Below are 27,158 nucleotides of genomic sequence, written 5' to 3' on the forward strand. Positions count from 1 at the left end.
GAGTAGCAGGGAAGGTTCTGCCATGTGGGTCATCACAGAACAGAAGCTAGTGAAGCAAAGTCTTTAGTAAGTGCTTCATTTTTTTTTGAAAAAGCAAAGACTAAGGAAGGAATTTCTTTTCCTATGGATGAGCTGGCTATATAAGCATTTAGTACTAAACCTTTCAAGCAATTTCAAACAAAGCATCTCTTATCATTCAACATGTTGATGGAAGCAACTACAGAGTTGGTGCAAGAGGATGGGTGGCCTAGTACGTAGTGTAAATGGATCAAAAATCACATTTTAGTACTCTCCCTGCCTTGGAATGCTCACCTATTATCCCACTTAATTAAGTTTTACATCACGCAGACACACAAAACAACCTTCACTAAGCCTTTGGCCCAATCCCTGAACAGGTTCAAGTTTCAAAGGAAAAGTGCTTATACAAAAATCTTCTTAATTCATTTTTATAAAACATTCATTAGAACACGTATTCTACAAATGTTGCCACTGTTTAAAGAATAAAGTACATCTCTTACTCAAAATGGGAAAGAGTCCCTGCTGTGGAAATGCTACTTCTATATTTAACATCCTTTCAAAATATACATATTAACATGAGGCAGAGCAGATTCCCACCCCCCTATTAACAATATGCATAACATCACTGCAAGTAGTAATTAAAAAAAACAACAACCCAAAACATGAAAAGAGTCCCCATTTGTTCCCAACTAGGCTGGACATTCTGCATTATGTTTGGTTTCTATGAAGCTGTTAAATGAATTGTTCCCTATTAGGAGGTCCATTGTCACTGCTGAGCTGCTCAATGTGGGCAGAGGAAGAAACCTCTGTATTGGAAAGACAGTATCCACAAGATAAGAATATTTGACACGTAGTTGGTAAGCTTTTAACAAAGAGTTGTAAATAATATAAAATAAAAATAAATGTGTTCACAAGTTCAGTCCCACACTTATGGCTCTTGCATATATTGTAAAACAAACTGGCAATCCAGTTGTTCAATTTTCAACCAATGCAGAGATAACAGGACTTTACTTGAACACAAGTTAATGTGTAACAAGGATGTGCTGTAAGTCTAGTCATTTGTCACCCTCAAGATGTGTCTTCCTCGTCACTTTCTTCATCCTCTTCCTCTTCTGCCGCCTCCTCCTCTTCTCCTCCCTCTTTTTCTCTCTCAAGCATTTTTAAATATTTGCTAGCCAAGATCTTCTTTGGCAGGATATCTGGAAGAAGGGCACCTTCATTAAATGATTACAGAAGCATTCTTGCAGGTGCTACAAAATAAGTAAGGAAAGTTCTGGCCCAGTGTAAGGTTCACAATGGAACCACATACCCAACACAGACTTTTACATCTACAAAAATCTTCAAACAAACGAATAAATAAATAAAGATTTTCACTGCTATGATTGTCCAAGAGCACTTGGCAAACAAGGAGGTGACTCGTGAAGACTTAGAAACTAGAATGGGTTTGAACAGGAAATCTGTATCCTAGTCATTCTCTCTGCCCATCATCCATAACTCTCATGTTTCTCTCATTCAGCGATGAAACAATTGCTGAGACGGCTAGAGTACCAGTGGCAAAAAACCCATTCCGAATTGGACCAAACACGAGTTAGAGCTTAACATCGAGCCTACCAAGTGGTGATTGCGATGGCAAAGACAACCTTCTTTGCCACCTCCTTTGTATCAGTGGAAAACAGTTCCAGGAGACTTTTTAAGGTGGTTTGTAGTCTTAACAGAACCAACTTCGCCATTGGGGACTCAAAAATCTGCAACAATTACATGACCAATAAGGGTAAAGACCTACCTGCAAGGAACTGAAATGTATCATAGTTCTCTGCTGTATGGGACAAGTCACTGTAGGTTAATGACGTTTTGTTCTTTCCCTGGCCGTGCTTGTAGGAATGCACAGCTAAATACTGGACAAACAGCTCCTAAGGATAAGAATATAGTATGCCAATGAGTCAGGTATATATTATTCAGCATACACTATTTTATTGTAATTACATCAATCACCCTCTTTGAACCACAGAGGGTACTATAACAAGAGGAGGTATCGTGGTGCAGTGGTTAGAGTGTTGGGGGACCAGCATTCAAACCTCTCCCCAGTGATGAAGCTCACTCAAAGGCAGGGTATAGCAGAAGACATATTTAGCTATACCCTGCCTTTGCCTCCTGCCTTACAGATAAAAGTAACAGCTATAAACACAGAAAAGCAACAATCATTGACAATTAAAACATACATACATACATACATACATACATACATACATACATACATAGATTTCTTAAAACCCTAAAAATAATTACAAAAAACAACAACACAGCAATGCATCAAATGCAGCCAGTTCCCAAAAGCCTGTTGGAACAAGAATGCCTTCAGCTGCTGGCAGAAGCGCAGCAAGGAGCTAGTGAGTTTGGTTTCCCTAGGCAGGGAGTTCCAAAGTTGACATTTGCTGTAATTGTGCTGTTTAGCTTTTCTTTCTTTTTTTTTTTAAAAAGTTGTTTTGTTACTAGCATTTTATAGAATGCGCTTTATCTACTGCTAATTTAGATAATGATTCTATATAATTCACGTTGTAGTTGTCATGCTCTATTACTGTATGTCATTGTTGCTCTGGAGCCACTTTGCATAGAAAGAGAGTAAGTTAATGAGTCAAGCTCAAGGCGGGAGACGCAAAAACTCCCCTGGGTCCCCATCTTTCCTCACAACAACCCTGCGAGGTAGGACTGAACAGAATACAGTGGTACCTCGGGTTAAGTACTTAATTCGTTCTGGAGGTCCGTTTTTAACCTGAAGCACCACTTTAGCTAATGGGGCCTCCTGCTGTCGCTGCGCCCTGAAGCACGATTTTTGTTCTCATCCTGAAGCAAAGTTCTTAACCTGAAGCACTATTTCTGGGTTAACGGAGTCTGTAACCTGAAGCGTCTGTAACCCGAGGTTCCACTGTACACTCTTGTTTAGAAAAAACACCCCACCTTCCCAGGAGCTTGGTCTCCACAGGAGAGCCGCTGCCACCGTCGGAGCTGCCTCAAGCGCAGTCTCCCGCCCGCGTCTCCCTCGCGGCCTTCGCATTCCCCTCAGAAGCGTCCCTGCCGGGGCCCTACCGTGGCCTTCGCCGTGAGGAAAATGGCGTCCGGGTTGATGCTTGAGACCTCAGGCGAGCTCTTCATGATCACCCGGATGCGAGACAACGGCAGCGACACCAGACGGTTTTCTTCGCCGCCGCCACTACCGCCGATTCCACTCACCCGCGACGCCATCTTCCTGGACCATCTCCCTCCCTCAACCGCGCGGCCTCCGCCGGAAGCCTCGCCTCCCCCTCTGGGATTTGTAGTTTTCGTCTCCGCTCTGGCTGCGGCGTCGCCGGGAGTTCGGGACTACCTTTCCCACAGTGCACTGCGGCCACGAGCCCGCCTCCCTCTCTCCGAGCCCAAACGCGCGGCGAGCCCCGCCTCGTTAAGAAAGACTACAAGTCCAGCAAGGCGCGTCTGTGACATCACTCGTCAGCGACCTTGAGCGCAACGTATACGCATTATTTAAGCGCAGAATCTGTGTCAGTACAGTACATTCACCCCCTGGAATCCACTCTGGGGAGAAGGCGGAGTGTAAATAAATATAGAAGCATAGAATTGTAGAGGTCGAAGCCTCTCTAACTCCCCTGCAACGCAGGAATATCCCTTATAGGGATCGAACCCACGATCTTGGCGTTAGCCCCACACTAACCAATTGCCTTATAAACATAAAATAATAAAACCAATAGTACTACTAATAATAATACTTTGGCATGTCTGAAGTAACCGTAACTTGGAAACAACTATTATTATTATTATTATTATTATTACTACTACTACTACTACCACTACTATTTGTCCGTCGCTTTATCTTGCCCCAAAGGAACCCAAATAGCAACCCAACAAACCTAGACAGCATCTGAAAAATCAGAGACATCACCCTGCCAACAAAGGTCCGTATAGTTAAAGCTATGGTTTTCCCAGTAGTGATGTATGGAAGTGAGAGCTGGACCATAAAGAAGGCAGATCGCCGAAGAATGGATGCTTTTGAATTATGGTGCTGGAGGAGACTCTTGAGAGTCCCATCGACTGCAAGAAGAACAAACCTATCCATTCTGAAGGAAATCAGCCCTGAGTGCTCACTGGAAGGACAGATGCTGAAGCTGAGGCTCCAATACTTTGGCCACCTCATGAGAAGAGAAGACTCCCTGGAAAAAACCCTGATGTGGGGAAAGGTGGAGGGCACAAGGAGAAGGGGACGACAGAGGACGAGATGGTTGGACAATGTTCTCGAAGCTACAAGCATGAGTTTGACCAAACTGTGGGAGGCAGTGGAAGACAGGAATGCCTGGCGTGCTCTGGTCCAGGGGGTCATGAAGAGTCGGACATGACTAAACAACAACAACTAATAATAATAATAATACTTTGGCATGTCTGAAGTAACCGTCGCTTGGAAACAACTATTATTATTATTATTACTACTCCTGTACTACTACTACTTGTCCGTCGCTTTATCTCGCCCCAAAGCAACCCAAAGAGTTTGTGCGGAGCAAAATAAAATAAAATAAACGCTCCATTTGCTGAGCGTTTCCTCTTTAAGTCAGCGATGGGGCCGGGGAGACGCCTGCCCTTTACAAGTCGCAGGGCGACTCCAACTCCCACCAGCCCTCAGCCTGTGTGGCCCATAGCCGGGCATGACGGGAGTTGTAGTCCCGTGGCCTTACTCCATACGGAGGGGCGGGACCAACTCTCGCGTGGGGACTCCTGCGCGTGCGTACTTCGTCTTGGCGGCTAGGCGGCTGCGCAGTCAAGGCCCTCCCTCCCCGCCCCGGCGAGTTCCGCTCCCTTCTGCCTGTGGGGCGGGCGCGCTGAGGAAGAGGCCGAGAGGAGGCGGAGCTATTGCGTCGCCCGGGCCGAGTGAGTGAGCCGGAGCCCCCCTCCCTTTATCGCGGTGGGGGAGGGGGAGGGGCGGCTTTCGCCTCACAAACTTTCACCTCCCCCCCTTCTCTCACACACAGATATTTTACCTCAGCTTTCCCTTCCTTTCCGTGTGTCCCTCTATCGTGCACCTCTGAGGCAGTTATAATTACGAATTTTTGTTATTATTTTGCTAATGTCATGAAACTAATACTGAAATCCTTTCATTCATATATATATATATATAAACGTTCATGTCTGGCTGGGGTTTGCTTTCTCTCCTTCACCGCCCCACGCCCTCCTCTCCCCAAACAGGAGGAAGAGGATTATTTTTCATTTTTAGGAGGTGGGGGGGGGGGGTTGGACTAGATGAGCCCCTGGGGACCCTTCCCAGCTTTGCCTTCCAGTGGTTTTAGGTGTCCTTCCCCACCCCACTCCTCCCTAAAGAAAAACCTCAGGGTCAGTGAGGGAATTTTCAGCAGGTGCAGCTTTTCCTTCTATCCTGCAGTTTTTCAAAATTCCCTAGGTTAAACGCTCAAACTCTGCCCTCCAGATGTTTTGGGACTACAACTCCCATGATCCCTATGTAGCAGGACCCAGTGGTCAGGGATGATGGGAACTGTAGTCTCAAAACATCTGGAGGGCCGAATTTGAGGAAGCCTGGAGTAGAGCAAGGTTTCCCCAAACTTGGGTCCCCAGCTGTTTTTGGACCACAACTCCCATCATCCCTATCGTGCACCCCTGAGGCTGTTATAATTACGAATTGTTGTTATTGTTTTGTTAATGCCATAGAACTAATAATACTGTAATCCTTTCATATATATATATATATATATATATATATATATATATATATTAACATTCATGTCTGGCTGGGGCTTGCTTTCTGTCCTTCCACTGCCCCACGCCCTCCTCTCCCCGCACAGGAGGAAGAGGATTTCCCCCCCCCCCACTGCTAGGAGGCGGGGAGTTGGACTAGATGACCCCCTGGGGACCCTCCCCAACTTTGCCTTCCCGTGGTTTTAGGTGCCCTTCCCCAACCCAGTGCCATAGCTGTCAACCTTCATTTTTTTGCGGGAAATTCCCTTATTCCAGCGTCGTTTCCCGCTGCTATCCCGGATTGTTAGATATCCCGTAGACTGTCCCCAGGACAGGTGAGGCTGCTGACCCCTTATTTTCGAGGCTGCTGATCCCTTATTTTCAAATCTGAAAGTTGACAGCTATGCACCCCACTCCTCCCTAAAGAAAAAAGCCCCAGGGTCAGTGAGGGAATTTTCAGTGGGTGCAGCTTTCCCTTCTGTCCTGGGTGACAAGTCAAAATTCCCTCTAGGTTAATCTAGCACAGGCTTCCTCAAACTCTGCCCTCCTTATGTTTTTAGCCTACAACTCCCATGATCCCTAGCTAGCAAGACCAGTGGTCAGGGATGATGGGAACTGTAGTCTCAAAACGTCTGGAGGGCTGAATTTGAGGAAGCCTGGTGTAGAGCAAGGTTTCCCCAAACTTGGGTCCCCAGCTGTTTTTGGACCACAACTCCCATCATCCCTAGCTAGACAGGACCAGTGGTGAGGGATGATGGGAGTTGTAGTCTGAAAACAGCTGGGGAAATCCTGGAGTAGAGACTCAGGTGTCTCACCACTTTTCTCCTTGCTGCAGACTGGACACATTATTATTATTATTATTATTATTATTATTATTATTATTAATAATACCCCATCCATCTGGCTGGGTTGCCATTTATTTAAGAAGCTCCTTTATTTAAGATATTCCCAATTATAGGGCTCCCAAAATTTGCCTCAGCAGTTTCTTAACCCTGGAGGCTGCTCCTGGCTTTCTATGTATATAGAACATTCTGTGTCTTTCTACATCTGAACGTTCTATACAAGCAGCAAAGCATACTGTGAGAAATTTAAGTTTGGAAACCAGTGTGGTGTAGTGGTTTGCATGTTGAACTAGGACCTGTGAGACCAGGGTTCAAATCCCCACTCAGTTCAAATCCTGCCTCTCAACCTAACCTATCTCAGGGCTACTTTGGGGATTAAATGAGGACAGGGGAGAAACATGTCACCTTGAGCTTTTTGGAGAAAAGGTGGGATATTAATGAATAAATAAAGATTAACAAACTGTGATGTGTGATAGCCTACTCAGGATCTGATAACTTGCTTAATAAAGCTGCAGTTGACACTGAATTTGAAGAATAGAGCTAATCCTTAATCCATTTGTAACTTCTAAAATGATGGGTACTCCCGCAACAATCTAACAGGAAATTTTTGTTTGCTTGTTTCATTAGTATACGTGTGATGCAAAATGAGTGTCCCTGACTACATGCAGTGTGCAGAAGACCATCAAACTCTACTAGTTGTGGTCCAGCCAGTTGGGATTGTCCCTGAAGAGAGCTTTTTTAAGATCTACAAGCGGATTTCAACCGTGAGTCAGATCAACGTACGCGACTCTCAGCGCATCCTTTACATCCGCTATAGACATCATTACCCACCGGAGAACAATGAATGGGGGGATTTTCAGACGCACCGCAAAGTGGTGGGACTCATAACCATCACAGACTGCTCCTCTGCAAAAGATTGGCCTCAGACCTTTGAAAAATTCCACCTTCAGAAGGAAATATATGGCTCCACACTTTATGATTCTCGGCTATTTGTCTTCGGGCTTCAAGGAGAAATTGCAGAGCAACCTCGTACAGATGTGGCATTTTATCCTAGTTATGATGAATGTGAAAATGTAGAAAAGAGGATAGAAGACTTCATTGAATCTCTCTTCATTGTATTAGAATCCAAACGTCTTGACAGAGCCACTGATAAGTCTGGAGATAAGATCCCACTTCTCTGTGTTCCTTTTGAAAAAAAGGATTTTGTAGGCCTGGATACAGATAGTAGGTAAGTACCTTCACAAAATACAGATCTAAAATTTATGTCTCTTGTCTGGCCAGCTAGAGGTACTTGTCCCCTGCTATAGCTGGGAAAATACTGCTCCTGTCCCTCAAAGCTGCCTTGTTGACAATTTAAAAACAATGAGTAACAGGGTGCTGTTGTTAACTGACATTTGTGAGCATTCTTGATAAACTTGTTTCTGATGTAGATGTAAGCCGGGGGGGGGGGGGGCAACTGGCAGAATATTTGAGGGGAAAAAATCTACCATGGGAATTTTTGTTGGGGGGGGGAGCAATAATAATAATAATAATAATAATGATATACAACTCCTGTTACCCCCTTCTCCCAGGTTTCTATGGCTGAAATACTTTTTAAGACAAAACTTTGTTCAAATGAAGATTTTATGTAAAATAGTTTACAGCATTTAAGTATGGTAATTCCTTGTGAGTATACACAGGAATGCTATAGATTATCATCTAATACTGTAGACTTACACAACACTCAAGTCCAAAATGCATTTCTGCATCTAGAGAGTGCTGCCATCTGCATGTGAGAGAGCACACAGGGCATTCTTTTTCTTGTGAATTGCTGCTTGCTCTCTTCGGATGATCCTTCATTCAGTTTAGCGATACAGTGGTACCTCAGGTTACATACGCTTCAGGTTACAGACTCCGCTAACCCAGAAATAGTGCTTCGGGTTAAGAACTTAGTTTCAGGATGAGAACAGAAATCGGGCTCTGGCGGTGCAGCAGCAGCAGGAGGCCCCATTAGCTAAAGTGGTGCTTCAGGTTAAGAACAGTTTCAGGTTAAGTACGGATCTCCGGAACGAATTAAGTACTTAACCTGAGGTACCACTGTATTAGAAGTATGCATCTCCTGTCCTACTGGTCTGGTCCCTCCTTTGTGGTTGGGCTTTTCACTTTTCACCTCAAATGACTGATACAGTCTCCCTGCTATAGAAGCAACAGTTTAATTATGTGGATGTGTACTTCGAATAGAATCCACTCTGTTTAATGGAACTCATCCTCAAGAAAGTGAACATGAAATTGCAGCCTTGGGCATTTATACTGGAGGCTGCAGTCCTAGGTATATTTACCAGGGAGTAGTATTTTTTTGTAAATGTGAACAAGATTGTTCCATTTTGACTCATTTTGATGGGTATGATGAAAGTACAAAACCAGAGGTGTAGGAGTCTGCCTTGCAGATAGTCTATGACTCTGAAAGTCTCTACTTCCAATAGTTTTGTTTCATTTATGATCTTGCAGTATTTTGTTTAAGTGCCCTATGGCTGTTTACTTCACACACAACAATTATGAAGCTGTTGATTTTTTTATTTGCTCATTCAAAACAGATGTTGTCAATGACATATCCTGGATATTGTGGTACTCAAATACTAATGAGTTGTCACTCTAGTTGGTGGTCTCTCTGATCAGTCCCTAGTCATAGTGAACTTGAGTCACATTAACACTATCCTGCAAAAGTTAAATACCTTTTTACGTGAAAGTTCACGTCCCAGTCCTTTGATGTTTTACTTAGAGGTAAGTCCCACTGATTTAGGGAGGAATCCAAACACAAGCTGGTGTAAAGCAAGCCTGTGTAAGTTAAGGCAGCTGAACAAGTTTAGGATCCAGTCTAAGTCTCACCTCTCTCATCCTAATCCCACCACAACCCCACAGCAACCGCTTTTCAGGACTTATGCCAGTTTACGATCCATCAGGTTTAGCTCAGGCAGCAGGGTCTTGGCTGAACTGAGAGTGAGCTTGCATAGCCCAGCTGGAGATCCCCTGGATCCTAACCCACTTGTCCTGGCAGATCTTGCTATAGGATTGCTCTCTTAATTGCAAAGTGTCTCCCCCCTCCCCTTGTTGCACCTTCTTCCATCCCTGGCAATGTGTAATATTTCACCTGCTTTGTTAGATAATATTTGTGTTTCGTTTGCTATAGTTCTCATCACTTTTCTGGGAGATCTCAATGCGAATTAATTTGGATAATCTAAGTCAACGTGCTCATATATTAAGTTGTTCTGATTTAACCAGGAAGTAACTTTAGCATTTCATTTTATCCCAAATTGTTCACTCTTTGAATATGGCCTAGGACAGGGATGGTCAGCATTGTGTCCTTCAGGTATTGTTTTTCCAGCATCCTTGACCACTCAGGCCTTGCTGACTGTGACTGATTGTAGTTGGAGTTCAGCAACATCCGAAGGGTACCACACAGGCTACTCCTGTACACCTATGTTATTCCTGGACAGAAGTGAGGGGCAGATGGGACTTGTCAACCTGGGAAGGTAGCCCATTTAGGAGAAGGAAAGCTCTGATCCTAAACCTCTGCTGCCTTATGGAATATCTTCAGCAAAAGAAAAGGATAAGGAGTAAACCCTAAGGCTAAGGTGTAAACAATCCCTAGACAGTTGGATGGTGCCCTGTATGCCTCCTTCTGGCAACTGCTGCTGGTGCCAGATGTATTGCCTTGCTTTCCTTCAGACCTCATCAGCGAGGTGGAGGGTGTGTGTGACTTGTTGTCTGGGTAGCCCAAGACCTCCATGCACACCGCTCAGGCTTGCGCTCCAGGGTGGTCACTTCAGTGCTGCTAATGTAGCAGTTTGACTTCACCCCCTGGAGGCACACTCCATTGTCTCTCAAGACAGATGGATGTCAACAACAACCAACAACAGGCTACCCCAGACACCTATGATACACTTAGAAGACATATGTAGATGTATGTACCAGTATCTAAAAAGCAAAGAAAAAGCAGAGGAAAGGAGAACATGCATTTTGAAAGGTGCTCTGTTTTAGCTCAGCATTTGAAAGCCATTTTAATCCCTGTAAACATGCAGTGGTCGATTAAGGTATCACACGTCCCAGAAATAGCTTATGTGTATTTCTAGCAGTGTATTGGGGCGCGGGTGGCGCTGTGGGTAAAACCTCAGCGCCTAGGACAGGGGTCTGCAACCTTTAAGACAAAAAGAGCCACTTGGACCCGTTTCCGAAGAAAAACAACAACTGGGAGCCGCAAAAACATTGCAACATTTAAAACAAATATAACACTGTATATATTGTTTCTTGCCTTAATGCTATATATACAGGATCGTGCAGTCAGCTGTCAATCTCAAGAAAAAAGGACAAATTAATAGCTAATTAAAATATTTAATTTACAACCAGGTAACCAGGTTAATGGGACTTTTGCTCCTGAACCTCAGTGCTCAGTGTCTGCACATCAGGGCTGTAAGACGTCACCTTCATTTTCACACAGGCTTGCAATCTATACATCCATGTATAGATGTTCCGAAAACTTAATGAATGCTTCTTTTATATACTCTCCATCTGTGAACGGCTTCCCGTGCTTGACTATTTCCTGAGCGGCTACAAAACTAGCATACGTTGTGGAATTTGCAGGCTTCACCCAATTCTTGAAATTATTTTTGCTCCTATCAACCTTCCTCATAAGTTCTGCAACGGCTTTTCGTCTCTCATCTCCATCTGGATATTTTTCAGCAAAGGCTGCGTGTTTATTCTGGAAATGTCTTGCAATATTTGACTTTTTGTTGTTTGCAAATTTCTCACCACATATTAAGCATACTGGTAAACCAGTCTTGTCAGTAGAGAATGCAAATGATTCTGTCCATGTATCATTAAACATTCTGTTTTCTTCAGAAATTTTTCTTTTCTTGCCTTTATCCATGGCTGGCCTACCGGGGGTCCAAAACAGGGACGTAATTAGAAATCAGAGGGCTCCATAGCAAAATTTGCTATGCCCGATGTCAGGGAACTGACATCAGAGCGAGAGGCGAAGTGGAGGCTCCCAGATTATGCTGGCGAAAGACCCAGCACCAGGGGGAGAAGCAGCTCGGTAGAGGGGGAAGGAAATCAGCGCAACACCAGGGATAAAGGGGGGCAGATGGGGGAAGCGGAGAGAGAGCTCCGGGATTCTTCTCTGGACATCAGTGAGTAGAGCACAGGTCCTCCACTACCCACGCCCTCCCTGCAAAGAAGACTCCTGCGCAGTGAGAGGAGAAGGCGACTGGGAGTCAGACAGCTTCTATGCTGGAAGAGGTTTAAGAAATGCCCACAAACGGATTCTGCTAGCGACTGAGACAGCTACGCGGAGATGGGCTGTGCAGTCAGAACGGTTTAACAAGGCAATTAAGCCTAGAGAGGCGGCAGTTTACGCACGAGTAACTCATACCCATTACACCCAATAATCAATGCCCCAAAATGCCATAGAAAATTAATCAGGGCCCCAGTGTACCATAAATCATAATCAGTGCCTGATGTAAATAATAATTAATAATGAGGGCCCAATGTCATCCTCATCATTATAAAAATACCTTTTTTGACACTTTTTATTATTTCTTTGTTTGACCCCTCAGAATTACTCCTCCTCATAGAAATAAACATTACATTAACAAGTTACCCTTTTTTGAGTGTGTGTTCTTCACTCCCCTTCAAAACAGTGACCAGTGTATATGCCCCCTTTCAATGCAGCCTGCTTACAAAGGCGGGAGGACAAAGACCAGCAATAAGCTGTTGCATAACGTTCTCCAAGGAAAGCGTTAGCTATTCACCAAACTTCCCCCTGCTTAAGTTTAAAAAGGGGCTTCAAGCAACTAAAAAGGGGCTTCAGGCAACTAACTCCCACGTGGAATTGCCTATAGTAAGATGGCGGCCGCCTCAGAAGACCACATGGGCAGATAAGATGGCTGCTGGGGCGATCCGGTTACCCAGCAACAGCACAGCTGCTTCCTATGCTTTTAAAAGCAGCCGGCAAAGCAAGCGTTGGAGCGCCGAAGCCACCTCACCCCCACAAGGAGAATGCTGCGCATGTGACCAAATAGCGAGGACTTACTTTGCTAGAGACAAGCCCCCGACGCTACCACAAGCCTCCCTCTCTTCCCGCCGCCCAGCCTCCCAAGAAAAAAAACCCCACTTCAAACGGTCACAAAGCACAAATTCCATGCGACCGCGACTTGATCCGCCCACAACCTGATCCGCCAGGCGCGCAGAGTCCTCCCCAGGAAAGGTAAAATGCGGCGATGAGCTTGCGTAGCGCGCTGGGCTCCCAGCAGCGAATCGACTTGGATAGGCAGCAAGCAATCCAAACGGAGAGGTTTTCGGCGCGATCAAGGCGCCCGCAGTAGATAAGGGAGTGATCCAATCATAAGCGGCTTTTTGCGTGTTTCCGCCCAGAAAATGTGCCTCCTCCCCTCGCCTCCGCCCCGGAGCCGCAGCAAAGGCGTTAAAGAGCCGCATGCGGCTCTGGAGCCGCAGGTTGCCGACCCCCGGCCTAGGACTTGCCAATCGTATGGTCGGCGGTTCGAATCCCCGTGGCGGGGTGAGCTCCCATCTTTCGGTCCCAGCTCCTGCCCACCTAGCAGTTCGAAAGCACCCCTAAGTGCAAGTAGATAAATAGGTACCACTTTATAGCGGGAAGGTAAACGGCGTTTCCATGTGCTGCGCTTGTGCTGGCTGCCAGAACTGCTTTGTCACGCTGGCCACGTGACCCGGAAGTGTCTCCGGACAGCGCTGGCCCCTGGCCTCTTAAGTGAGATGGGCGCACAACCCTAGAGTCGGACACGACTGGCCCGTACGGGCAGGGGTACCTTTACCTTTACCTTTATTTCTAGCAGACACATGAATTCTTTTTATTTTTACTGGAATGTGAATATAGTAGGTACATACAGAAATCATATTGCAGGCACCCACAAATAATAGTCTGTTTTCTAATTTCAGGATTCCTCAATAAATGTGAAAATTAATTTTTTGTAGCTGTTAATATGCAATTGTTTCTTAAAGTTAGAAAAATGTATATTTCAGATTTTTTGGTGGTAGTATCTCATTTTAGACCATAGCAGAGAGGTGACTGCAGGTGTTTGAAATTATTTTTGTAAGTAATGTAGGAAATTGCCTGTAGTAGATTGGCATCATTAGATGTACTTGAAAATGTTGTACACACAAGTGAGCATATTACCTTCATGAACTGCAGTTCATCATGCATGAGATTCACATCAAATACATAGCTGCCACATTTATTCTGCAATTTAGGTAGATGTGATTATGGTGGTAGTTATTTGTATTGTGCTTCATTGGTAGCAGATTAGCCAATTTCTTTCTTTTTACATGGGTATATGCTATGGCAAGACCCTTAATGGTGTTGACATAACTGCAGGACAGTCTTTGAGTGTATATTAAAAAAAGAATACCATAGATGCTTAACTTTTATGGAGTGTTGGAACTAAGGGTGCAATCCTAATACCACTTACCTGGTAGCTGGCTCCATTGAATTCAATGGGATTTACTTCAGATTGGACATAGTTCAGATGCAGTATTCTTCCATTGAGGCTCCAATACTTTGGCCACCTCATGAGAAGAGAAGACTCCCTGGAGAAGACCCTGATGTTGGGAAAGATTGAGGGCACAAGGAGAAGGGGGACGACAGAGGACGAGATGGTTGGACGGTGTTCTCGAAGCTACAAGCATGAGTTTGACCAAACTGCTGGAGACAGTGGAAGACAGAAGTGCCTGGCGTGCTCTGGTCCATGGGGTCACAAAGAGTCGGACACGACTAAACGACTAAACAACAACAACAATTCTTCCACCACCCTCAGAATACTGGAACCAGTGCTGCTTTAAGTCATTGAAATTGGAGCTTAGAGTTCTGGGCTGTAAAATGTAAAGAAAAGAACCAGTTAGATATAGTCATTTTCAACACTATCTGTTCTCCGTGCCTCTTTTGATTCAATAACATTTCTTACCATTGGGTAGCAACCTGATTCTGCCTAACCAAACTTCTACGCAGTTACCTCTTTTTCAATAATTGTCATTTCTTGCCCATTTAAAATCAATGATGAGAGTCTTAACAAAAGTCTTCAAGTAATGTAATCCATAAAATTTAGTCATATTTGAGGTAGACCCACTAAAGCCAATGGACAGCTGTTTAGGGAAGCAGTCCTATGCACAAGAAGCCAGCATGAAGCAAGGCAGTGTAACTTAAGCTGGCGTTAAGTTACATCAGATCAAAACCCTGTTCAGCTCTTTCTTAGCCAGGCAGAAGGGGAACAAGTCTTTAAAATAGTGTTCTGTGGTGAGTTGCCAGGTCACATGATTGAGCTGAACAGGCTCCAGCTTAAGTTCCCCCTCATTTGGTCCCACTCCCTCCATGCCCCCAAAACACCCTGTTTGGGGGGGCTTATACCAACTTCTTCCGGTGGTTGAGCTTGGATGAGTAAATTACACGAGTGCATCTTCAGCTGAGCTGGGGCAGGGGACTTAACACTGGCTGAGTCTGGCTGAACTTCAGAGCCTCTGCATCTATGGGGCTTATCCTGGCAGGTCTTGCCGTAGGATCACCCCCTAAGTAATGTTCATCAATTTCCTTGGGTCTGCCCTGACTTAGTTGGATACAACCTAATGCTGTATTGTTTGTGAAGCACGTTTGTGGTTGGTTGAGAAATTTCAGCTCACGTCTCCTTTTCCTCCTCTATTCCAGACCTGCCTTCCCTATAAGTGGTATTTAAACACTTGTTGAAAATATAGTCCACAACTGGAAGAATTGTGAAACTAGTTCTGTGAGCTCAAAGGGACTTTAAGTCCTTTATGCATGGACACACAAATCAGTCTTCCTGTGAACTGAACTGCTTTTGAAATGAAGGGGAGTTTAAAAAACAGGTTGTGGTATAACTAGGGGAAGAGCTGTTCTTAGTATAGATTCTGCTGCAACTGGCAAACCTGTCTGTCAGCCTAAGCAGGTTCATGGTGCTGTTCATGGTGCTGAAGTAGTGATTAGCCAGACAGCTCATGTTAGTAGATGGCAACACCTGCCTTTTGTTGATATTGGAGATCTATTTGTACTGGAAAGGTTTGCACCGTATTAATTGAGTGTAATCAGAGCTGCTGATCCCATGCAGGGTCGTCTAACCAAAATTAAATCATCCAGGAACAGATGAAATTAATTACTTATAAGCTACAATCCTATACACACCTGGAGTAAGTCCCATTGAACTCCACTGAACTTACTTGTGAGTAAACATCCATAAGATTGCACTGTTAACAACTTCTGTGTGCTGAAGCAAAGAAGGGGTTTCCTAACACATTCACACATCCTATATTTGGTACGTCACTGAGTAAAGAGTTATACAAAGTGTCAATTGTTTATTAAACTTGGTGGCCGTCATTAACAGGTTAGCTTTCAGTTCCCTGAAGGTGATACCTCATGTGTTTTTAGACCAAAAAAGGCCTGTTTATATGATAGCTTATATCCAGAATGTGTGAGCTGACAAATCTTTTTTAAAAAAGCTTTTAGTATTGTAGGTGGATTTGGAGCAACCGATGCATTGCTTCTTAAGCTACAAACTGAAAGCCAGGAACACACTCAGCTCCCACAGAATACAGTTTGACACAAAATTAATTACAGTGTCAGGTTGTTGAATTGTAGCTAACATTTTTGGTATTTGCTACTTCTTAGCATTTTGGTGAAATGGTACACTGATTCAAATACAGTCATATGTGCATCATTTTGTTTTTTAACTCAAAAGGCATCATTCACCTGTAAACATGTTGATGAAGATCCATTAATTTACAGTTGCTTTGCTCTTCTAATCTGTAATTCTAATGTGCTTTCTAAACATCTCTTTATTAAGTAATCGGTGTGGTTTCCTTCACTTCTGTGTATACATGGCTATTTTATTTCTAATTACTGTGTGTGTTTCTAATTTTTGTTTTGTTCCTTCCTTGTTTCTTTTCTCTCTCTCTCGTACTGCCCTGTGAGTGTGTTTTTGGGTCTCAAAAGGTAGGCTTTTGATCACATTGCATTTTTAAAAATAGCTAGTTTTTGTGTGCTGCCTTCTTCCTTTGCCTCTGTTGCATACTATAGTGTTGCCTTTTGTGTCTTTATTTAACACAGCAATTGACTGTTGCTGCCTGGACTCTTGCTGGAGTTTATCTTTTTGGCATTTTGGGCAAGGCTTTTTTTAAAGTGCTGAGATTTGTCTAAGTTGCCTTCTTGAGTTGGGGGTGGGGAGGGAGTAAGGAGTACTGTTTAAAACTTTTTTTTTTGGTAGCTCCAGACACCCAGAGCTTGCAGGGTTTGTGTTTAGTTTGATTTAGGATTTTTGACCATCTAAAACTCTACAGCTATTATAATGCTCTTGCATATTCAGTTTCAAGACTGAATAGGTCCTCAGTCATGGAACTTGTTTCTGGCTTTCAAAAGCTATCAACAACTAGCCAAGCATGCCATCTTAACTTGATTTTTGTTGTTGTTGAAATAGTTCTTGTAACATTTAACATGAAAATATTCATTCATTTTGCATGATTTTCTTTTGCTTGAGAAATTTTAAAGAGATGATAATCTATAATGACTTGTGTTGTCATTTAGGAGTGAACGAAACTGATAATTGTAAATCCAAAAGTACAGTGGCAGCCGTCTGATGCATTTAGTGTATTTTAATTGGGGTACATTCATAAGTTTTCCAGTGTACACAATGTCATTTGATTGCAGCTACTTTTAAATTGCTCACTGAATAGGCTGATGGATGCAGAACCCACTCAGTGGGCATAACCAAGGGTACAGTGAGTGGAGTCTTGTGAATATATGAGTATAATTTTTTTTTTTAAAAAAAGCTTTCCTTTTTGACATTTATGGCACTGAAGCACATCAAAATGCAAGTGGATAGCAGAGGGTGATATTTTCTCCCTGACAATCACTTGCAGACTGATCGCATTAAAAATATCTGAGTCGTTCAGTTTGCACCTTCTTCAAATGTGGGAATAGACTTCCAGTTCAGTTGTAGTCTGACCTAGAGTAAATTGTAGTAGTTCACTACCACTTTTTTATTTTCTTGTTTGATGTTTCTGTAAGGGTCTGAGGAGAGAAAAAAGAAAGAGGGGCAGAAGAAACAATGTTAAGGAACACTCATGAAACTTCATACTTAGTCAAATCATTGTATTGTCTACTCTCTGGCAGTAGAGCTCCAAGGATATTTCACAGCCCTTCTGCCTGATCTACTGTTAACTGGAGATGTTGGAGATTTGAACCGGAAGTTGTTTGGATGTATCCTATCCCTGCCCTAAAGCTAATCCATGCAAAGGATTAACCTTCTTTTCTGCTTCATAAGGAAGAGCCCACCAAGAGCTCAAATAGGCACCTTTCAGAATAGCTTAACGTTTGGCTTCTTGCTCTGCTACACAAGCCATAGGAGCATGGGCAGATATATGTTAAAAAATTAATTATGTGTTGCAGGTTGTGGCTAATGGTGGGTCCTATGCCTATAAAGGCTAAAGATAACTGCCTTGCACTATGGCAGGTTTTGTTAGATATATAAGTCATACCTGTGCAACACCGAACTGTATAATAAGCTGGTGGCCAGAGGTAGATTGCATGTTTTGCAATGCAGAATTAATATTGTATACAATCTTTCTTGAACGTGTTGAAAGCCAGGCTATAGATAGTGAAAGTCTTGTCAGTCACTTTTCAATTGCTAACATCATGGCAAAATTCTTCCATGGGACTCTGTTCCACATCCTTAGCTAACAAGGGGAAAAAGAAGGATGCATTCTTGTCTGCATTGTTTTCTGATTAAAAGTTTCATATCCAAAGTGTGGTTTCCCTACATGGGTTATATGTTGTTAACTCTTTGCCCCTGGGTTCATTTAATTGCCAGGACTCCTTCCTTGCATTTGCGGAGGTGTCAAAGGCTTCCTCTTCCAGTCACCCAGAGGTCACCTAGAGCAGTGTTTCCCAACCTTGGGCCTCCAGCTGTTTTTGGACTACAATTCCCATCATCCCTTGCCACTGGTCTTGCTAGTCAGGGATGATGGGAGTTGTAGTTCAAAAACAGCTGGAGGCCCAAGGTTGGGAAACACTGACCTAGAGCACTGTTCTAACTAACTTTGGTCATTCATCCATAAACATGAGTAATAATAATAATAATAATAATAATAGCAAGCGATTGCTGTTGTTATTGTTTTCAATGATGATTCTACATCCCTGCTTAACAATAAATTTTCACAAGGGGCATATTTTGTATTCAGGAAGTGCTGAAGAGCCGGTAACGTTGACTCTCCCTGCTGACTTGTATCCATGTGGTCCAAGGCCAAGGCAAAGGGCCCTTCCATAGAGATAAAAGCAGGAGATGCTCTGTCTGTGTGTCGTGGACATGGGAGTAGATAGCTGAAGTGGGTTGGGAAGAAGGCCAGGACAGAGAAGGTTGCTGCTCACATTGGAAAGGCGGTAGGTTGCTCCTGCCTATAAATTACATGCTTATAAATGAAATGGTGCTCAGACCATTTTGTAAAGAGCAAAGCAGCTTCTGGAGGGTGGATGAGTTTAGAGTGGTCTTCCATGACAAGACTAGAGTCGCTACAAAAAATAAAATGATGTTTTTATTGCACCTATGGGAATTTAGTATTACAAATATTGCAGGGGCATCAACTTTCCTCCTTATAATAGCTGAATGTTAAAATGTGGTTATTTAGGGTGCAGGCAGCAACATACGGCGATAAAATTTTATTGAATGTTTTAACAGCACTGTTTTTCCTAAATGCACTGAAACACATTTTTAGAAGTTTGTTTTTTTATTACTTCTTCATATCTCATAAAATGTATACAGTTTAGCTATTACTTTTCTTTATGCTGTATTTACTAATGTTTTGTCTTAAAACACAAGCATACATCTTTTCAAACATACCACTGTCATGCAGGGCACATGAAACGATCTTTTAATTAGCCGAAAATCTTCTACTGAGATTGGACTTGAGTTCTAGATAAACTGTTTTTGTATGCACAAAACCTAATGGGTCTTGAAGTAAAAAAAATGCATAGTTTCATTACTGTTCTGTATGCATTAGTTTCTAAATATTCTGTAGAGGATTTGTTGAAGAAATCCCACTTTATTGGCTATGGGAACAATCCTGTGCACAAAAACTGTCATAAAGCAAGCTGATATAAGTTAAATTGGCATAAAGTTATACCTGATCCAAACTCCATTGAGCAGCTGGACTACTGCTGCAGCTCTGCCTGGCAGAGGAAAAACAAGTCTTTAAAATAGTATTTTACTCTGGCTTGCAAGCCACATGACAAAGCTGAATGGTTTTATGATCCAGCCTAAATCTCCACTGCCTGGTCTCGCCCCTGCCATGCTCCCAAAGTGTCTGCTTTTTCGGGGGTGGGGGGTAGGGACTTACATTGGTTTCGGCTCTTCATTGAGAGAATTGCTTTTAATGAAATTACTTCCTTGCTGATATCTATTAATACTTTTAAATCTTCAGAGAGATTGAGTTTCAAATATCTTGCCATTCTGAAATTCCACGTTCTTCACATGTAATATAGTCTTGCAGTTCCTCTCAAGCTGTGGAGGCTACATTAATGCATAAAAAGTTCTGCTTTTGCTTTGCTCAGTTTATAACCTGATAGTACCGCAAATCATAAACTATTCCGTTTCACTAAAGTAAAAAATAATTAAGCAGCTAGTGTCATCTGTCTCTATCAAAAGATTCCATAACTATTAAACCACACTGAGAGGTTGTAGTGCAGGAGCCCATGGGTGGCTTTTGTGGAATCTCTGCCATAGATGTGCAGTTTTAATTTAGCGAAGGTTCTTCATTGATCTTGGAAATTCTATCTGAATGCCTCTTTGAATTTGCTTAAGCAGTGCTCAGCTGCCTCACCCTAGCAGAACACCTTCGCTAGTCAAGCACTTCCGTGATGTCAGGTCAGCTAGTGGCATAAAAAAAGAATGGGACAGACACAGAGGAAAGTGAAGAGGTCAGAGGATAAGGAGAGGCATGTACGTTCTTTGGGTGATGGTTGCCAACACTCAAGATAGTTTCCACTGATACAACTATTGCTAGTGTTGCATATACAGAATGTGGTTTTGCTTCCAAATGTGATTTATTTTATTATTATTCTAGTTGCTATCTTTGTTTTTATTTAGCCTTTTACATTGATGGCTGAAACAGGTCTGCCTGCTCATTGGTGAGCAGAAACGGCTATTTATTTCATCAGCTTTTATATCTCACGGTTGTATCCAGAAGTCAGGGAGCACAGGGTGGCTAAAGACATAAATATTGTTGCGAAAAAAATATACCTGTACATGATGCATAAATTGATAGAGAAATGTTAAAGCAAATAAATCTAATGCCTTCTGGTATACTGAAGTCAACGAAGCTAATCGATCTCTTTATATTCTGTGTTCTAGACATTATAAGAAGCGATGCCAGGGTCGTATGCGGAAGCATGTCGGTGACCTATGTCTGCAAGCCGGGATGTTGCAAGATTCCCTCGTACACTACCACATGGCAGTGGAACTTCTCCGTTCTGTGAATGACTTTTTGTGGCTTGGAGGTGGGCAAAATGAGTAACAAAACGTAACTGTTTTTAGAAAGCTTTCTTTAATCAGATTGCTTTCTTGCAATCTGATTAAATTATATTTGGAGCAGATCCATTGAGATCAGTGGATACACGATTTATATCCACTTTCTGCCTTTACCTGCTACAACTTAGATGGAAATTAATTCATGTTTTAAGTCTTGGTAATGAAACAGAAGTGACCTTAACATCCATAATAAATCCGTAACAAATTGTGATCCACAGGGCTGGGTACGGTAGTGCACACCAAGGGATTTCACACACCCTGCCTATGAAAGGAATGGTGGATTTTAAGGCTGCTTTGGCAGTGCTTTGAGATAATAATAATAATAATAATAATAATAATAATAATAATAATAATAATAATAATAATAATTTATTATTTGTACCCCACCCATCTGGGCGGCTTCCATAGAAACCAAAAATACAGTAAAATATCACAGATTAAAAACTTCCCTGAACAGGGCTGCCTTAAGATGTCTTCTGAATGTCAGATAGTTATTTATCTCTTTGACATCTGATGGGAGGGCGTTCCACAGGGCGGGCGCCACTACCGAGAAGGCCCTCTGCCTGGTTCCCTGTAGCTTTGCTTCTCGCAATGAGGGAACCGCCAGAAGGCCCTCGGCGCTGGACCTCAGCATCCGGGCAGAACGATGGGGGTGGAGACGCTCCTTCAGGTATACTGGACCGAGGTCGTTTAGGGCTTTAAAGGTCAACACCAGCACTTTGAATTGTGCTCGGAAACCACCACCACAAATTTTATTATTTATACCCCACCCATCTCGGTTTCTGTTGGCCTGGGCCAGCCTCAGTACCTGCCTATATTTCTTATACAATTGAAATCACATGAGTAGGCTTGAGAGATTGCTGCCACTTAAAATACTGTTTTTAATCTGTAGCTGCTCTTGAAGGATTATGTTCCGCCTCAGTTATCTATCATTATCCTGGAGGCACAGGTGGTAAAGTTGGTGCAAGAAGAGCACAAGGAAGTTCACTTTCTGCAGAGGCAGGCAACAGGCACAGACCAGGTAAGCAATATACTTGCTTTTCTTTTCTCCCTAGTATGTTTGGCAATTAAGTATTTGGCAGGCTCTGGTATTTCCCCTATGGCATGATGGGAGTTGTTGTCCAGTGCCATTGGTAGGTTGACCACTCCTGATGTAAACAGACAATGCTAAGCTAAATGACCCAAGGGTCTAACTTGGTAGCTTGTGTAGAGTCATCTGTCAGGCTGTAGGAAAGTATGTGATAACAAAGTTTATCAAAACCACTTGGCAGCTGTTTGTTTCAATGTCAGTAATGGGGTTTTCTCAGAATTCTGTAGCTGTTTGGCATGTTTTCAAATATATTTAATAGCTTGGGTTTTTTTTGGAAATAAAGAAGGTTAATGTTGTCACTTTGATTTTCCTTTAGGGGCACAAGAAGTTCTTATTGATCCAGGTATACTGTCTTATTAATCTGCTGTGTCAATATATATATTTGTGTTAATTGTTTTCTAGTTCCTATATCTTGTTCCTAGAGTTCTTTTTTTAAAAATAGTAGTTTCTACTTCATATAATCTTTAAATCATTTTTTAAATTTTCCTTTGGAGAACAGGCAAATTCATTTAAAATGTTGCATACCATTAAGTGGCATTTCGTTTTTTCCTTATTATGTAGACAACATAATACAGCACTAGTTTGTCAATTTTGCCAGAGATTATTTTATGTATGCTTATATTATCAAAATAAGATATAATTTTCAACTTTTTGTGCAATTAAAAAAAGAAAGAAATTTAATTCTGTGACAGTGAATCAGCAAACTGATTTTTATTTACATTCTAAAATTTTTAAAAGGTTTGTTCATTGCTAAAACTTAGTATTGGTAGAATTAATTTGTCTTGAAAGGCTTTTCTGAAACATTTTTTGGTCTGCTTTGCTCTTACCCAGGTGTCATTAACTGGCAGCCATTGTTAATTTGAAATTTCCTGCTTTCCTCCAATGCAGGAGCCCTCACGTCAAATGGCATTAATGCAGATACCAGTACTGAAATAGGACGGGCCAAGAACTGCCTTAGCCCTGAAGACATCATAGATAAATACAAAGAGGCAATTTCTTACTACAGCAAGGTGATGTTGCTACATTATGAGAGATTTTGATGTGTGAAATAAAGGCAGTCAGCTTCATTTTGAGCGGCACCTCTGGTAGTGGGCACATGATTTCCTGTAAGAGTGTACAGTACTCCTGATGGGCATACAAGATAGTGTTGATGCTGTTGAGCTGCTAACTCTATAAACTAGCACCTATATATGTGGCTGCTGAAGTTTCCTAGAAAATGGCTTTTTATAGTTTAAATTGTGGTTTTAGAGTCAAATGCTAGGCTTATGCACCAAGCAAAGGTGAACTCATGCTTACATTGATATTGTTAGAGAGTTTCCACTACTTTCAGATATAGCAATGAAATTATGGTTTATCATTGCGTGAAGATTTATTTCAGGGGTCAGCAAACCTTTTCAGCAGGGGGCTGGTCCACTGTCCCTCAGACCTTGTGGGGGGCCGGACTATATTTTGGAGAGAAAAAAATGATGCCAGAGCACCACGAGCCCCAGTGGCTGCTTACCTGTGTCTTGTGAGCTGCAGGGGCTGGTGGCAGCGACGGAGGGACGATGAGTGGCGCGCAAAAAAGGCTCCGGAGAGGGGCTGCTTAAAATGGCAGCTGCTTGAGCGCTGCCTGCTGCTGGCAGCAATAAAGCCCAGCCCCCTTCCTCCTCTAGGCAGGGCGGGGAGAAGCCAGGAGGAGGGAGGGAGGAGGCACCAGCGCTGCCTGAGGGAGAGGGAGGGAGAGGGAAAGAACGTGTGCACTGGCAAGCCATGCAGTGAATCCTGGACCGTCCATGGGCCGGATACAGAAGGCAATGGGGCCTGATCTGGCCTGTGGACCTTAGTTTGCTGGCCCATGATTTGTCAGGTCCCTTTCACTTTTCCAGGATGGAGAAAACTTTCACTTCTGCTTTAACTAACTATGGTTAGTTAAATCTGGAGTGGACAAAGTGGGAATAGCCTTAGCTACGGTTTTGCAAAATAAGCCAACTTTAAACTGGTTTATGATCCTGGCTTGTTACAGTAAGTCATTGGTGGGGAGCCTTCTGCCTCTGAGCCTAATTAGGTCCACCAAGCCTTGGAGGTTGACTCCCTAGGTGGTTTGGGGGGAAACCATGCAATCTTTTTCCTATGAGGTCAGGCCTTGGAAAGTTCAAGGAAGGATTTTCCTTTGCAGCCACAGCTTGAATTTAAGCCACAGATGCAAAGGAAGAACTGCGGCTGCAAAGGAGTACTGTTCCTTTGCAGCTGTACTTGGGACTTTAAATTCCTGACATCATATGAAGTCAGGTGAGAGATAGGTGGGTGGCCCTGTTCATCTCTCAAAGTGCCCTCCAGAGGGTTGGTTACTGCTGGATCCAGCAAACCTTAATTAGACTGCAGCAAACCTTAATTAGACTATCCACATTTTATGGTTTGGACATAACTGAAAATAGAAGTAAAAACTTCTTTTTCTTGATACTGTGCTGAAGAATGAAGGAGGTGAGAGATCAAAGCTCATTTATGTAACAATAAAGCCATAGCCTTGTTTCTGAATGCAGCCACTGTGTTTTATTTTAACTGAAAAGGCCTCTGAAGGAAATGCAGGTCATTGTATTGCAGTTTTGGCCCCACACTCTGCAACTCTTGCTAAATATGTGAACTTGGTTCAAATGCTTTGGAAATATTACTTTTCTCTCTCCAGAGGCTCCAGCCACATTTGTAGTAGCATTTTCTTTTTACTTTCGCCTTGTACGTAGATTATCTCAAGGCAATGTACAAAATGTAATAAAACCAACTAAGTTAAAAACGGCACAGAAATAACACAAAATGGACCCCCCTGGGTATTCATCCAGCTGGGAAAGCTTGGTGAAAACAAAAATGTCTTTAGTTTGTTGTTGTTTTCCAGAAAGTAGGCACCTGTTGTATTTCAGAGGGACTGCTGTGCCACAGAACAGAGGCAGCCAAGGTGAAAGCCCTGCTCCAAGATGCTGTGGAGCAGGTTTCTGATATGTTTGGAATTTGAAGGAGAAGCTCTCCTGCAGACTGTAGTGAATTCTCAACATAAAGGGATAATTAGTCCCTTTCCCAAATGATTTGCTTTGAATGCAGGTGTTTCTTGGTTCAGTTTCCTGCATGAAACCCTGGAGAGCTGGATGGACCAATGGTCTGACTCAGTATCAGGCAGCCTCCTGTCTGCCAAATATTTTTGGTACATCACTTAATAATATTTTGATCCTCTATATGTTTTTGCTTTATAGTACAAGAATGCTGGTGTAATTGAGTTGGAAGCCTGTGTGAAGGCCGTGAGAGTGTTGGCAATACAGAAAAGGAGCATGGAAGCTTCTGAATTTCTTCAGAATGCTGTTTATATTAATCTCCGTCAGGTGAGTATACTCTTTATCTTTCAACTAAGAATGGATTGACTTGGTTTTTTGAACTTTCCCCCCTTCTAATTAGCATCAGCGCCAAACACTCTCCCTTGCGCCTCTCCAACCTTCAGCTGCCACTTTAGTGCTGTGGGAGGAATTTGTCATGTTACGTTGAATATTCTGTCATTTCAACTTGCCAGATAGGATGATTCTCCTCTCCCCCTACCCCTTGTGTTCTTCTGGGGTGTCTACTGACCCCCTCTCTGGAGCCTGTTGTTTGTGGAGGGCAGGGCATGCATGGCAGAAGAACAGGGGAGAACGTCCCACTGTGCAAATGCAAGTCCTTGCATAGGGTTCCTGTTGACAGAACTCATTAGGTGAATTTGTTTCTGGCTTGTATGAAGCCAGAGTTCCAGTTACATCCATACTGGGAATTCCGGCTTATTGTGAGTTAACAAGCAAGGATGATAAGCGGGGAAATGCTTAATGTCATTTATCAAGCAAGGACAATCTTGACTTGTTTCCTGAAATTAAGCCAGAGTTTGTATGTATTGGTAACACTTGCTTAATACAAGTCAGACGCAAAGCACTGAAGTGCTGCTTGAGGAGAGGAGGGCTTGGCCTTTACGAATTGTTCCCTGCTTGATAAATCAAGCTTTATGAAGCCAGCAACGATAATTTAAATTGAGCCATTGTTTGATAATTTCTATAACCCTACATTTGAAGACTCAGTGCCATTTCAGATAAAACCAGTTCAACTGAGAATCCAGTGAAAAGGGATTTAGTCTGGAGAAGCTTGAGCATAATTATGCATAATTGAAATGTGCATTGTCAGAGCATTAGGGAAGAAACTTAACTATTGTGCCATTATTGAAATACCTTAATAGTGCCACTCCACTGTATGGTTTCCTACAAGGTACATTACAACTGTTGGACCCATTCCAGAAATGAGTGGAGTCGTGAACGCACAGAAGCCAAGTGCTTTGTTTTGATGGGGTGGGTGTAATATTGTTCTTTAAGGTAGCTGAAATGGAGGACTTGCAGCAGAAGTGACTGAATTTGGGGGGAAATGGTTATAGAGAAGACAAAGCAGTGAATATTTCCAAATATTTTCTAATATCAGTTTATGGTGTCTATTGAATATGAATGTGATCAACCAAGTGTTGAGGTGGATAGCTCATGGTTCTGCATGGTTCTGACAATGCCAAGGCTGCAGGTTTGATCCTGGTAAGGGACAGCTGCATATTCTTGCATTGTAGGGAGTTGGACTAGATGATCCTCAGGGCCCCTTCCAACTCTATTATAGTTATCCGTAGGCTATTGTCTTTAGAGGAATTTTGAGTGGAACACCACACCACTCACCTTTCCTTTCTGAGCATTTGTCATTTAAGGTGTTACACTGCTCTCATTTTATTTTCTTCAGGCAAAATATTTCTCTAGAGGGTTGGGGGAAATGTCAACAGCGGTTGCGGCAGGCTTTCGTTATGCTTATGTTGTATATTTTTCACTAGGGGTCAGCAGTGTAACACTGTAGGAATTGGTTGTTGCTGTGGCTGGA

General features: G+C 42.8%; 2 protein-coding genes and 1 long non-coding RNA gene across 5 annotated transcripts in view; 1 reads left to right on the forward strand and 2 right to left on the reverse strand.

Moving 5' to 3' along the window:
* Positions 1 to 27,158, reverse strand: part of LOC310849354 — a 561,267-nt gene that overhangs the window by 70,524 nt on the left and 463,585 nt on the right. The window lies entirely within an intron of this gene.
* On the reverse strand, positions 433 to 3,316 carry CHRAC1 (chromatin accessibility complex subunit 1). The gene is made up of 3 exons (XM_083749495.1): positions 3,103 to 3,316; positions 1,802 to 1,928; positions 433 to 1,217 (listed from the first exon to the last, which is right to left on the reverse strand). Exons 1-3 carry the CDS (start codon positions 3,256 to 3,258, stop codon positions 1,087 to 1,089), a joined length of 414 nt encoding a protein of 137 aa, XP_083605621.1. The 5' UTR covers positions 3,259 to 3,316; the 3' UTR covers positions 433 to 1,086.
* TRAPPC9 (trafficking protein particle complex subunit 9) overlaps positions 4,780 to 27,158 on the forward strand; it is a 278,332-nt gene continuing 255,953 nt past the window's right edge. Inside the window, exons 1-7 of one of the 3 annotated variants that reach the window (XM_083749026.1) lie at positions 4,780 to 4,926; positions 7,215 to 7,815; positions 21,002 to 21,147; positions 22,071 to 22,199; positions 22,585 to 22,611; positions 23,157 to 23,278; positions 25,490 to 25,615. In XM_083749026.1, the coding sequence (XP_083605152.1) occupies positions 7,232 to 7,815; positions 21,002 to 21,147; positions 22,071 to 22,199; positions 22,585 to 22,611; positions 23,157 to 23,278; positions 25,490 to 25,615 (1,134 nt within the window). In that variant the 5' untranslated portion in view covers positions 4,780 to 4,926; positions 7,215 to 7,231. The remainder of the gene's footprint in view (positions 4,927 to 7,214; positions 7,816 to 21,001; positions 21,148 to 22,070; positions 22,200 to 22,584; positions 22,612 to 23,156; positions 23,279 to 25,489; positions 25,616 to 27,158) is intronic. The other 2 variants (XR_014566776.1, XM_083749027.1) reach the window with 2 other exon arrangements.

The sequence above is a fragment of the Podarcis gaigeae genome (assembly GCF_964106915.1).
Source record: "Podarcis gaigeae genome assembly, chromosome: 7".
Classification (NCBI taxonomy): domain Eukaryota; kingdom Metazoa; phylum Chordata; class Lepidosauria; order Squamata; family Lacertidae; genus Podarcis; species Podarcis gaigeae.

What these genes read in the sequence shown, in the direction of transcription:
- CHRAC1 (XM_083749495.1), bottom strand. Translation starts at nt 3,258, where the DNA reads ATGGCGTCGCGGGTGAGTGGAATCGGCGGTAGTGGCGGCGGCGAAGAA. An exon ending in TCCTCACGGCGAAGGCCACG is followed by an intron (nt 1,929 to 3,102) that starts GTAGGGCCCCGG and finishes TCTTATCCTTAG; the next exon opens with GAGCTGTTTGTCCAGTATTT. An exon ending in TACATTTCAGTTCCTTGCAG is followed by an intron (nt 1,218 to 1,801) that starts GTAGGTCTTTAC and finishes CCCTTCTTCCAG; the next exon opens with ATATCCTGCCAAAGAAGATC.